At 38.3% G+C, this 13434-nt stretch overlaps 1 protein-coding gene across 2 annotated transcripts in view; it reads left to right on the top strand.

Annotated features, from left to right (window-relative positions):
* ZNHIT6 (zinc finger HIT-type containing 6) overlaps window positions 1-13434 on the top strand; it is a 31646-nt gene that overhangs the window by 4993 nt on the left and 13219 nt on the right. For both annotated transcript variants that reach the window (XM_032696797.1, XM_032696798.1), the window contains exons 6-8: window positions 6670-6738; window positions 7533-7613; window positions 8118-8198. In XM_032696797.1, coding sequence (XP_032552688.1) covers window positions 6670-6738; window positions 7533-7613; window positions 8118-8198 — 231 coding nt within the window. The remainder of the gene's footprint in view (window positions 1-6669; window positions 6739-7532; window positions 7614-8117; window positions 8199-13434) is intronic.

Genomic DNA, 13434 nt, shown 5'->3' with positions numbered 1-13434 from the left:
CACAACAATGGGCTGTTTGAATTCAATGATGCTGATTAAAATTTATCCTGTGTTTTTGGGGGGTTCTTTTTTGGTTGTTGGTTTTGGTTTTTTTAATTGACCTCTTCTGCTAACTTTCCTTAAATGAGTTCCAGAGGAATCAAGTTTGACCAAACCAGTGAATATCAGGCATTTCACACCTGCCCCATGTGACTTCATGACACCCATAACCTTTTGTTGAATATTACATTCAAATTGGGTAAAGCTGTGCAAATAGTCACATGTCAGTTATATGAGCTCAGGGCCTGGTGTGTCCCTCTTCTGTAGATTTGAACCTCTTCTCATGCCATTTGTCAGTTGAGATTTGTAGAAAGATTGCTCCAGAGGGTGGAAGTTGGAAACTGCTCAACGTATGTGCGTGGAAAACTGAGAACAGTCTTCTCTGATGTCGTCTTCACGCTCTCCCTGCGAGCCAACTGTTGGGCTGTACAAGGCAGGAATGAGAGTAATCTGAAACTAGGAAGTGCAAGATGTATTCTTGTGTCATCCCTTGCTCGTGCCAGCTCTGGAGGACAGATCAGTGTTGTTTCAATGTGTTAACCAGCCTCTTCATTTCCTGGTTTCCATTAGTTTGTTTGCTAAATTTGATGTTGTGAAAGCATACGTGCCAGTGCTGGGCAACACATGGATTAGACTAACTTGTGATATTGAATACCTAGATAATGGAAGGTCATTAGAAAGTAGAGTCTGAGTCCAGTTTGTGAACTCATGGTACATCTGACTTATTATTCATAAATTATTTTTCATGTGCTTCATCCTACTTTCCCTGTGGTACCCTTATTTTCCAATAGAACTGAAAGTTCCTCACTGGGTACATTCTACCATGGAGTTGATGGAGTGACCTGCTGCGATAGGAGGCCTTTGGGAAAGGGGTGGAGATTGTGACCAGGCTGGGACAAGGCCTGGAGGAGCAACTGGGAAGCTCTAGCCAGCAGGTGATAGAGTGGAGGGAGCTTGCAACTCCATGGCTCCTGGTTCCCTGGCAGGAGATGATGATGGCAGTAGTGAGAGACTGAAATGGAGCAGTGCAGCTCCCTCAGCTCTGCAGCTTGTGCTGCCCTGCTCCAACTCTCCCTCCTGCTTGCACTGTCATAGGCATCTACACCCAGCTTCCTACCTGCTCCATTCACATCTCCCAGGCAAAATCGTTTTCACCTCTCCTCCCTGCCAAGAGGGACGAGAGGACTACAAGTCTCCTCCCTGGTGGAAGGCGTGCCTGTAGCTTGAGAGCATTTGGTCAGAGGATGTATGTGGGAAAAGGAGGAAGCTTTTACATTCTCTCTCTCCTTTTATTTAATTGTGAGAACAAAATATAGTGTGGAGATCAAGGATTAACATCAGTTAAGAGAACATTAGCATTACAGAAGCTACTTGTGAGGTACACCTCAAAACCCTAAACTCTGATCTTAACTTAGATAGGAATAATTAAAATAAATTGTTTGAAGTGTTGACGATCTTGAGAATTTAACAAGGAGATTTCTGAGTTGGGTTTTGGCCTAATATTACACTGGTGGAGCTGTTAAACTTGAATTTAGTTGTTACTTAGTACATAGTTTTGCTTGTTTTCTTGAACCCACTAAAGTTCTCAGGCAAAGGAATGCTACTCTGGGGTGGTCAGAGAGCAAGATGTTCTGGCATTTCAGTAGCTTTTCAGGACATCCCCATGTGAACACAAGTACTGAACTGAATTCTCTACCTGGGAATTAGTTTCTTCTGTTTTTTTGCAACTGAAATGTGTCATTTTCACAGTGAATCTGGTGGTAGTTTTGTTTATTTGCATAAGTAAAGAAGACAGGAGTTTTATTCTTTAAAGATTATTACAGTTTGGGTTACTCTACCTTGACAGTGTCCCTTTGATTTACACAGGGCTCTCAGTTCAAGCCTGGTATGTTTGATTATTGCAGCACACATGGTTAGTAACACCCCTGCTGTTGTGAGGCCCCCTGAGAGAAGACCATATGTGTTACAGAGGAAGTGCACTTGAGTGTCTTCATTGATTGTCTGGCTGTTTACTGTAACTAGGAAACATACAAACTTTCAGTAGAAATATTTCACTTTTACTGTGTATATTTCAAATCCAGGAATTAGCTTGATGAAGTTTCAGAAGACAGAGACATCTTCCCTTTTGTGCCACTATTAGAAGTGCAACAAAGTCAGTTTGGCACTAGGAACGCAGAGTTTCAGGGGACCAGGGGAGATGAAATCACCACATCTCTGCGTGTTCTCTTAATTTAATTTTTTAAGAGAATCTCTTCTCTTACTTGGGATGAATCTTCATTGCTTAAGAAAGTTGAGGAAGGCAATATTATCCAAAAGTATGCATACTGAACACCTAGTACTTCGGTTAAACTTCAGTGTAATATGTGAGAATACTGAGTATTGTCAGATGAAAGGATAACTGGTCCGTTATTAAACTTCTTCATGTCCTTTTAATCTCTTTTATGAGTTCAAAATGACACAGACAGGAAGTACTACAGTATTCACAGTTTGATGCAAGATGTCCTGTATACTGTTTTTAAAATATTTTAAGAATATCAGTTGCTAAATAGAAGCAAAATCACCAGTGAATCGCTATCATTGACAAGCTGGCAGTGAAGTAGTTCTGCAGAGCAAGAATTGCAGTTGGTATCTTAAGATGTGAGGAATTTGAAATTTTTGTCGATGTATGTTTTAGTTTGCATACATATGTACACACACTTAAAAAGGTTAAATCTTCTACTGCATTCTAGGCAAAATTGGGAGGAAATTTTCAGAGGAAACTTAAGTAAGAAAGTTAAGCTTTGTGAGATATCTCATAAATGTTTTACGAACCGTGTAAACCTTAAAAACTTCTAAAAATCTGCCAAGACGCTTAACAGGTATGTCCAAATCCTTTGTAGATCTGTCCTTTAATGCCCAGCAACTGTTCTGCCTATACCTGCAGTACTTTGAGCATCTTCCCAGATACTGCAATAACTGTAAAAGGTGATGAGGATTTTTGCAGTTGTTCTGAGAGCCAGCTGGAGGCAACAGCCATGTTGTATATACTGGTGCTGTCTTTGTAACATCAGAAATAAAAATCTTTCCATTGTTACTGTGAAAAATTTTAAAATCGTTTACATGTAGTTCTGTGAAAACTACAGTAGATTATAGAAAATGAGGTTTTGGAAGTTTTAGCAGAATTGAAAGGTTGATAGTTACTTTGCTTTAGAACAGCAGTGGTTGCGAAACAGCCTGTGCAGTTCTGAACATACTTTGCAGCTACATCTCATGCAAGGAAAGAGGTACTTGGCTCCTCTTTTTCCCTCTGATCAGTGTCCATGCTTCTGAAGTAGCCAGAATAAGATGTGAAGCCAAGCAATGCAGGGGTGGGCTGTGATGCTGCTTTTACTGACATCAGTGATGTGCTTGTGCCTCATCCAGGTCTCTGGTGTTTGGTAGTTTTATAGTCAGTGTCTTGGTATCCAAAAAACCGTGGAGTGGCATTCCAGGGCAGCAGAGCAGCATGGAAGACTTCATGGAGTGAGCTGTTACTCAACTGCAGATGACTTACTCAATTACGCATTTTCATTTAGAAAATGAACATAGTGCATGTCTGTTGTATTTGAAGGAAATACTACCCCAGTGAGCCATAATGGAAGATTGGGTCAGTGAGATCTGGAGCCAGGATATCTAACTTTAATCAGAACTTGTTGTGAAGCAGCTTTGATAGCATCTATAGTTCACATCAAGTTCTCTAACTGGGCAGAGATCACTGATGGTGAGGGATGCTTCACTTCAATAACAGGCACCCAGCAGAGACTTCACTGTGCAGTGAAGAGGCTGTTCTTGTTCTAAGCTTCTTTTTGTCTTGCCTACTTCTACCATGTTCTTAATCTGTCTTGCCTATTTCTGCTTGCCATTTTCTTCCATTTGAAGAGAGATGAAGTCATTAACTGCAGTTTGTGTTAGCTTGCTGAAAAGAAAAATCAACATTTTTGTTTTTCCAAAGTGAAACTTGACAAGGAATGAGTTTTTTCACTTCAGCTTCCCTGATTCATAGCACTTTCTGTGAACTGTTCCATAGACCAGATTGTGCCTGGAAGGGGGAGGGAGGGCGGAAGTCTGAAAAGAACCCTCTTAAGCTGATTTTACAGCTGCAGTGATGAACTGAGTCTGCCTCAGTGAGCCCACAGGGAACCAGTCTTGCATGTGAAATGAGAATGTGCTTTGTGACAACTGTTCTCACTGACACACGAAGAGTGTGCCTAACAACAGGTAGCAGATAGCTAGAAGTACTTTTCTGGAGCATTTCTTTTTTCAAGTGCCTGTGTTAGAGACAGCCCTCTTGGCCACATACATTCTGTGAACTGTGTCACAATTTGTCTGTTTCTTCTTGGGAGAGGAAGATCTGCAGTACTCACATTGCTTTGGCTGTCTTGATTTAAAAATTTGACAGAAAGTCTGTATCACAGTAAGGGTGGGTCACTTAAGAGTAGATAAATATGGCCTGTTTGAAATAATTGTGGAAGATGAAAAAGTGCTAGCAAGCCTCACTAATATATATTCTTTTAATAACTAAATTAACAGAACAAAACCCTCATCTAACAGTCCTTAAAGGCATTTTAATAAATGTGCCCATCATTAATGTTTCCTACAGCTAATGATGGTGACCCTGTTTCTATGTATAAAGCTTACTAACTTTTACCTAAAGTCTGCCTGGGAACGTGCTTTGAAATAATACCATTCCATGTTAAATGGCAGATATTAACATGTCTGAGAGGAATCACAAGCTTGTTAATCACAAGTGAGCTGAACTGGTTACATAACCCTATTGATATTCCAGTTTGCTCTGTGTGTGTGGTAGTGTTGATGCTCCCTTCAACTGTCAAGATAAGAATTGCAAAACCTTGTTTCACTTATCTTGTAAAAACTTCCAAAATTCCACTCACTAATTTTGAGTTATTTCAGAACCTTTTGCAGTTTGGTAGTTGAAGGCAGTATCATACTAACATGCAAAATGGCATAAAATTCACGGGGCCAGATACTGTGCCAGCTTCTGGGTATACATGCTATGTAATTAAGAATGTTTTCTATGTTATCCTTCAGCTCTGGTTGTACAGTCCTCTTCCTTTTTTCAGATCTGATGGGCCCTTAGTTTCACCTCCTCATTTAAGGAAGCCATTCTCATTATCAGCTGCAACAAACGAGCAGAGAGAAGGGAGGAATCACAGGGCCTGATGCACAGTTCTGCTGAGGCACATGTTGCTTTGGGGACTTTGGCCTTCATTAGTTCTTTGTAGTCTTAATTATTAGCTTTTTGGAGCTAGGGTTCCTGCTTGCTCTTTTTTTGGTAACCTTCTGACTTATACTCCAGGAAGTATAAGTTCAGCTGTAAAGCTCAGTTTTCTCCTAAGAATAACTAGGTAAGGGATTGATTATTTGTTTGATAAGAGCACTTCATAACAAGTGCTTGCATTTAAAAATTGATATCATACTTAATTAAAGTTAGCAGCTATGTCTACTGTTTTGCTACTGGATGTACATACATTTGTCTCTGCAACCAGCTAGAACCTGCTGGATAATGTTTCATCTACCTGATAAACAAATAACACAACATGTTGGAACAACGCTGTGTTTACTTTTAATTGTAGTACCAGAATCTTTGCATAATTGACTGTGATTATTCTGGATACAATGATTCGTTGGTCTTAAATAGTGTTGAAAAAAATAGTTAAAAAAAGAGGCAGAGAGAATTACCATTAGACGTTCCTATGCTTCACGTAGATGTTTGGCCTCTGATTTCTGAATCTTTGCTGTTTGTCATGTAAAATTCTGATCCAGAACAAAGGACCATGAACCTTTTAGACTGTGCTTTCTCTTAGGGGATTCTTTGAGAAAGGTATTGTTATATTCGCCATACTGAATGAGAGAATTTGGAGCAGTAAGAGGAAAAATGCTTTGTCTTAGGTCAGTATTGATTTCTGCAGATGAGCAAAAGGGCAGGAAGAGATTTCCTGATCTAGCAAAGTATCCTCTAGGTAATACTTCCTTTCTTAAGATCTCTGGAACTATGCTTCAGTAGCTTTTGTTCTCAGGTATTAATTATGCTAGCTGGAAAGGGAAGATTTACAAGAGCTTTACAGAGCTTTTGGTCTTTACAAAGCTTTTTATTCTGTAAAATATTTAGTCTTTCTGACTTCTCTTATACATGTTATGTCAGAATGCAACTTCTTTCCTTGGCCATGACAGACTTTCTGTTGAGGCCATCACTGCTGGGAAAAGTCGAGTGCCCTGTTTTATGTTTTTTGAGGACCTGGCCGCCGCTGGGACTTGTGGCTGTTTTTGCTGCACAGGTTTGGCAATCTGTCCTGTGTGATATGAAATTAAAGGGCACGTGGAATATACTCCCTTTTAAAATGTGAAATACTGTTGATCAATTAATTGGTGTATTTGTAAGGAACAGGACTTGAAATTCAACAGGATCTGGGAGCATTGCATCTTTCAAAGGGCACCTCAGCTTCTCTGCATGTCCCTTTTATTCTTTGAAGCCATTCAAAATCTTAACTATGTATTTTCTCCTGCATCTATATTATAGGCTACCAAACTTTATCACAGAAAAAACAAGTAGCAGTTATCAGCTAACACTAAGAATATGCTTTTTTTTTTTAGGGAGAACAAGTTCTACTGGCATTTGAAGCTCGTATTTCCTCACTGTCATGCTGAGTACACTTTAAAACGGTACAGATCTTGAAAAACAGATTTTTATAAAGTTTAAATTAATCTGCTGAAGTTGAATTGCAAAACATTTTGATCAGTTCTTATCTAGTTCTGTTACATAAGGTAAACTCGGGAATTAATGTCAGTCTTAATTAAAAGGGCATTTAAATTTTTAAAAATATTGAAAAATTGTATAGTCCTTTCCTCTTTGAAAGCTAGCAGGCTTTCCAAATCAGTCAGAATGTTTGGTTGTTAATCCTTTTCTCTATATAAACAGCAGCTTGTGTATTCATAATAGCAATACCCATACACCTAACATACTCTATTCTTATGGAGCAGATGTTCAGCAAGATTTGCCATCCCTCCTTGCCTGCACTCCGGAGCTGACCTTCATATAGGGTGAAATGGTTGCATTGTTTACTTTGTAGGAAAGCCCACAAGCACATTTTGAAAAGGCTGGAAAATAAGCTTTTGTTGACAAATCTTTCTCCTTTTTTCCTAGCCTGAAGGGGGATGAGAAATATGCCCTTGTCTGCTTCTAGAGCTGTAGAGGCAGCATGTTTCTATTGCAGGGTTAGAAACTAGAGATGCATCTGTGTACTCCTTGTATATGCCTGTGAAATTCCAGTGCTGAAATGGAGATAAAGCTGTCACTGTCTATGCAGTACTGGTACATATTTATGATCCTCCCATAAACTACTCAATTGTGCCACTCTAGCGTGCAAATATACAGGTTCCTCCAAGTGACTCAGAAATGATTTCTGTGTACATGATGAACCATGTCTCACATATTTGATTTTTATCTCTGGTGAAAGGGTGCCTGATGATAAAACACTCACTGATATCCTAAAGCCGTACATTGATCCAGTGGAGTCGGATCCTGTAGTTTGTCAGAGGTGTGTATTGAATAACTTTTCTGCCTATTTCATCTAATGCACCAATAAAAGAAGGGAATGGTTCTGAATAAATACCTTAAATTAGCTGCACTTTCTTCTTGCAGAGCTGAGTTCCCAGTCAACAGTACATGTGATGAAAATCACCCTAACATTCACCAACCAACAAACCCTGGGGTATAACCACCAAATTTAAACCAGGAAAAGATTAAGAAATCGACTCCTGGCATAAAGATCAAATAAAGTAACTAATTCTGAAAAATGTAACCATAATTAACCTCAATCAAGGGGACAGTAAATCTTTTTTTTAGAGTAATTAGAAAAACGTACTAGTAATTATAACCCTCATTTATAGGAAATACTTAGTATGTGGCAAACTGTCTTCATGAAAAAAAATACATTCTTCTGGCTGTTGACATGCAAAATATATCCATCTCTTATGGATCATAAGAAGAAAAGTCATTGTATATCACTGTTTCTTCATCTTTACTGCATTTTTCTTTTCAGATTAAAAATCTATACAGCATCTCCTCAGTCAGATGTACAAATTTTAATGAAAATAGAAAACAGGAGCCGAAACTCTGTCAGGTAAGGTGGTTCTTCAGTTTGTGTGCTTACTGATTAAAAATAACAAAAAGAAATAACACATTTCTTAGTCTTTTCAATATTATGATTGGAGATTACATAATCTCATGGATTAAACTTCAGTGAGTAATTACTAGCTGTTTTGAAAATTATTCAGCAAAAATGCTATTTCTTTGTCTTTTACTATGTCAACATTGAAATTTCAGTGCAGTTATTAAGTGTGCCTGTACCTGAGCTGCCTCAGCAGCAGCCCATGCCAGTGTAACAGAACATAGGTTTGTGTTAAAGTGCTAAAAAACTGTAGACATCCATTCCCTTCTGGAAGTTCCTCTGTGGATATGTTAACCTCCCCAAGAGAGTTGAAGTGATAGTTGAAGAGAGTTGATTTTTTAAATCACTGCAGCAAAAATTGTGTATGTGAGAATCCAGTCACTGCATTTGAAATTATACATTTTTCTCAAAGTTACCAGCTCATTACTCTTCATGTTACCATATTTCTGGGTGTGGGTTTTTGTTTCCAGAATTCAGACTTGTGCAGAATTGTTTTCTTTGTTTCCAGAACAGAAAATAATCCTGAACTTTAAGGAAATAATTTTTGCTGGTTTAAATACCATTTTGAACACTCCACCCTGTTGTCATTGTTACTGGAAAGGATATGTATCAGCTTAGTATCATAGCTTATTGTGGTTGACCAGTGATTCCTAGTTAGGCATCTTAAAGTACATTCTTGTCTTCAAATGTAACAAATGTAAATAATATGCTTCCCTTAAGCATCATATGTTATTTCTAAGGGCAGAATAAAGGTACATTAAAAGAATTTTAGTTGTAACTGAGCTTCCTGTTTGTGCTGTATTTTTTCCCCAATAATATTAAAAAATGTGTAATGTACTTTGAAATTCAAGCCCAAATTGTTAATGATTTTGATTGATTTTTTTTTTCTTTTTGCAATCATTATTTGAAATACGGTTGTAACATTTACCATCAGAGTTGCCAGCTAGAAACCTGTCTGTTTTAAGTGAATTTGAGGATACAGAACCATGGTTCTTACACACAGGGAAAAAACATGAAATGCCTTGGGCTGCTCAGTACCCTGTGTCTGAGGGTTACAGGTGTGGGAATAATGAGTTTTCATTTGTGGACACTGAAATTGTCAGGTACCAACTGTTTCAGCTGAATGTTCAGAAGTCGCTGGGGCCTGATGGATTTTGTCCTGGAGTACTGAAAGACCCATTGGATGTTATGGCAAGGCCTCTCTTGATCATGTATTAAAGGTCTTGAGAGTCTGAGGAGGTAAAATTCTTGTTTTGAGATAAAGACAGTTTAATAGGACAGAAAAGTAAGGGATGATAATAATGATAAAAGAATTAGAATATACAAAACAAGTGATGCCCAGTGCAGTTGCTCACCACCCACTGCCCAGTTCCAGCCAGTTCCCAAGTAGCAGCCCTTGTCCAGCTTTACCTTTAGTTTATACACTGACTATGTGTTTATATGTTATGGAATGTCCCTTTTGTCCAGTTGGGATCAGCTGTCCCTGCTGTGTCTTCTCCCAGCCTCTTGTGCCCCCCAGTCTACTTGCTGGTGGGGTGGGGTGAGGAGCTGAAGAGACTTTGACAATATAAGCATTAGTCTTTCACATTTCCTTTTTTAGGAAAGAAGGAAAAGTTGGTTTTGTAATAGCAGGTAAAGTTCACCTTTTGATCTTTTGAAGTGGAGTATTGTAAGTTTTGTAGAAGGCTTGGGAAAAAAAGACAGTTTAATATCAAAGTTGACTATTTCTTGTGCTCGTCAGTTTTGTTGTTACTTAATCATTTTCCTCTTCTGAAGTCTCTATAATACTTTATTATTTCACAGATTTGAGTGAGAATTCTTCATGAAGTCAAATTAACTTTAATATTCTTAAGTTTGAGACTCATCTGTATTCCCAGAATCAGCTGTGTTGGTTGATAACAAAGTTGGAGTAGTTGGTATTTATCCCACTCAGAGAATTTAAAGTTTATAGTATAAAAAGAACTGTAGAAAGTTAAAATAGAAGAGTGTTTTGACTTGAGAACTGCAGTTCCTTACTTGGAAATTATGTGAATCTCTTCATAAAAGTTGGCAGAGTAGGCCCAGCTGGGCCAATGCAGACAGGTCAAGGAAACAGCATATTGGAAGAAAATTCCTCCTCTGAAAGGAAAGCACAAAGTTTGTTTGAAATTATGGGATTGCTGTGTCAGCAGTAAATCATCTGTCGACATAAGCTGTGTCTGTGCCAGCAGGCACTCTCAGTGCAGTTGTGCCAGTGTAGTTGTTGTGACAAAGGCTCTATGAGGGAATTCAAATTTTTACTGTAGTTGCATTACAGTTAAGTAAGGGAGAATTTGTTTTGATTTCTTCTCCTTTTTGTTCCCCAACCCTGGTTAAATTAATTGGGGCGGTAATGGTCCTTATTCTATAAATCTGTACTTGGAATTGCAGTGGAAGTACTTGTGACTGAACCACGACCAGCTTGCTGCTTAGTGGCCTTGAGTATGGAACAGAAGCGGAGTGCTAACAGAGCTCTCTCAACTTTCTTTATCCATGTTTCTTTAACAGTGGGGATCTGTTAGTTTGTGTAGCCTTGAGTGGCACTGTCAACTCAGAGTAATTTCTCATCCTGTGTCTCGCCATTCTGCAAGATTTTAGGCTGTGTGTTCCTGTATGTCAGAATGCTCTTCCATCACTTTGTGGGCAGACTGAAGGAGTGGGGTTGGTGTAGGCTACTAATACATGTAAGTCTACATGAATGTTGTGTTATCCACCACTTCTATGACCACCAGAAAAATTTCTGCTCCACAAGCACGAGATACTAGAAAAGCTGTAAAAATACATTGTTAAATCAAATGTTGGTTTTAGGCTTAGCAGAACCTTTTGAAAACAGTACTTTTCATAGTTACAATTGCATATTATTGAGGAAAAGCAGTGGTGTTTTGGAGAGCATCGAAGCAGGATTATTATAGGTTGCAAAATGTTAGCCTTTTAGTTTTAAGATAAGTATGCTACAGAAGGATTTTAGTATTTCCTGCAATTGTTTATGAAACAGGAGTTTGTGGTTTAGTTTTGGCTGTTTTCTGTGTTTCACAGCAAATGGCCCTTTTAGTTTGAAGGTCCTTTGTAGAATGCTTTAAATTTTTGGGGTCTTTTTTCTCCAAAAATTCTAATTAACCACATAGTACAGATTTCTGCTTTCTCACAGTTTTCTGCAGAACTTCAGAAAACCACTGTTGTGCAGGTATCATGGATAACTGCCAAAGACAGTGCTTGCTTTCTTCAAGCTACATGTCTTTTATCATCAGTGGGGACGGTTCTTAGAAAACGTTGGGATAAGCTCTTATTTCTGTCTTCTCTAAAACCAGCTTGTAAGAATTGCTTTCAGTATTAATTAGTAACACTCCACAGTTACCTGGGGTAACTGAAAGCATAATTTCTCCTCATGTCCTCTCCTCCCTACCTGTTATCTAGTGCTCTATAACTGTTAGTTACATTTGATAGTCTTCTCATTAACTACATGTACTTTATGAGGAATCTTATGGAAGAGGATTTGAAAAAACGAGCGTTATACTATTATCTTCTTCCTTTAAAACCTTGGAAAAAATCTGCATTTGACTGGGTCAGAATAGTTTTCCATTTGGTACTGCTTGCTTCTATCACCTGTTATGCAATATTTAGTTGGTGGTTGGTGTCCATTCTCTCCTCAGCTGTTACTATTCCAAGAAAGGTTTAACTGCTGCCTCTTGGATGATTTTTACAGTCTACATTCTTTTATAAGTAGTATTTTCTTTCTTCAGGATAGATTAGTGTCCTGACTATCTTCAGACCTTTATTTGGGATGCCTTCAAAGTGACTTCATATGGTAAGAATATTGCTTTTTCCACTAAGGAAAGGAAAGATGCAATGGCTAAATTGTACAATCTGGTTTGGGAAATACACGTTCTCATTTTCCCGAGGATAGCCTTATCAGGCTTTGTGTAACAAAAAAACCCCCAAACCAAAACAGCCACCAGCCCTTCCCAAAAAGAATTCCGAAATCCAACAGACCCTTGGTATTTGTCAATAGTAAGTTAATAGTCAAAAGTTGGGGTTTTTTGCAACTACAGATACTTAATGAAAAATTTATTTACTCAACCTTATCATATAAAATGATCCTATTTCTACAAGAGAAATAACTGCAACAAACTTAATTTACAGTAGATACTTCGGTATCTCTTTTACTGGGTTCAGTAACATCTTGCAGAAATCTAGTTTAGATAATTTACTCTTTAATCACATGCATTTAGTTTAATAGAACTAAAAAATAATGCTTTCTTAAGGATCAATGTTAAGTCTTTTGTATAGTAATGTTCTTTTTTGCCTATTCCAAATGGCGTGTGAATGTTTTTTCAGAATAAGTTGTTGTAGAGAACTTTTTGGGGATTTGAAGATAGGAGTAAACACTGACAGGATATTTAGATGCCTGGAAAATATAGTCTGGTTGGCCTTAAGAGCTTTGCAAAGCCCACTGCTTTCAGTGGACCACATCCTTGAAGGAGCTGAAGTACAATGTGTTACCAGATTGTATCCTGTCACTTTCCTGTTGTAAAACTCCCACACCACACAGGGATGTATATAGAATCAGTTGTAGAATTGTTTTCTGTGTCAGTAGTACTGCTGCAGCTCATGCTTCAATTACTCAGAAAGCAAAAAAAAAAATCAAAGGAATTTTTGTGCCAGTTCCAGCGTCAAGGTGCTTCTTACTCTCTGTGGTGACACTGACTTGTGCCCATGAGAACGCTGGCGCGTTTGCCACTTATTTCTGGTGGACCACAGAGCAGAAAATCTGCTAGACAAGTATCAGAGGTTCTTTTCTACTGAATGCCATTGCTTTATGGTGGTGAAGACTTACTTTGCTTTAACTGATTCAATGCAGTTGCTTCCCAGAAGGCTGGATGATGTTAGTAATTCTGGAGCACTTCCCTGTCTCAAGATCAGCTGGCAGAAATGAGAGTTATTTCCTTGGATGACTGAGTTTCTGTGCTCAAAGAGAATTTTCTTTTGTAGTCTGTTGTTTTTAAATAACTAAGGGTTAGAGGACATCAGTAGGTCTCAGTAGTCACAGTAATAGATTTAGAAAGGTGAAGCTTTTTGCTTTAGTATGTGCAGATAAGCCAGCAGACTTTTGGATAATCATCTTGGAATTCAGAAAGTAGTAGAAGTGTAATGGAACTAAATCCTTTTTAAT

The sequence above is a fragment of the Chiroxiphia lanceolata genome, chromosome 9 (genome assembly GCF_009829145.1).
Source record: "Chiroxiphia lanceolata isolate bChiLan1 chromosome 9, bChiLan1.pri, whole genome shotgun sequence".
Classification (NCBI taxonomy): Eukaryota; Metazoa; Chordata; class Aves; order Passeriformes; family Pipridae; genus Chiroxiphia; species Chiroxiphia lanceolata.
Note: the sequence above shows the minus strand (reverse complement) of the source record. Positions and strands in the feature narration are given on the sequence as shown.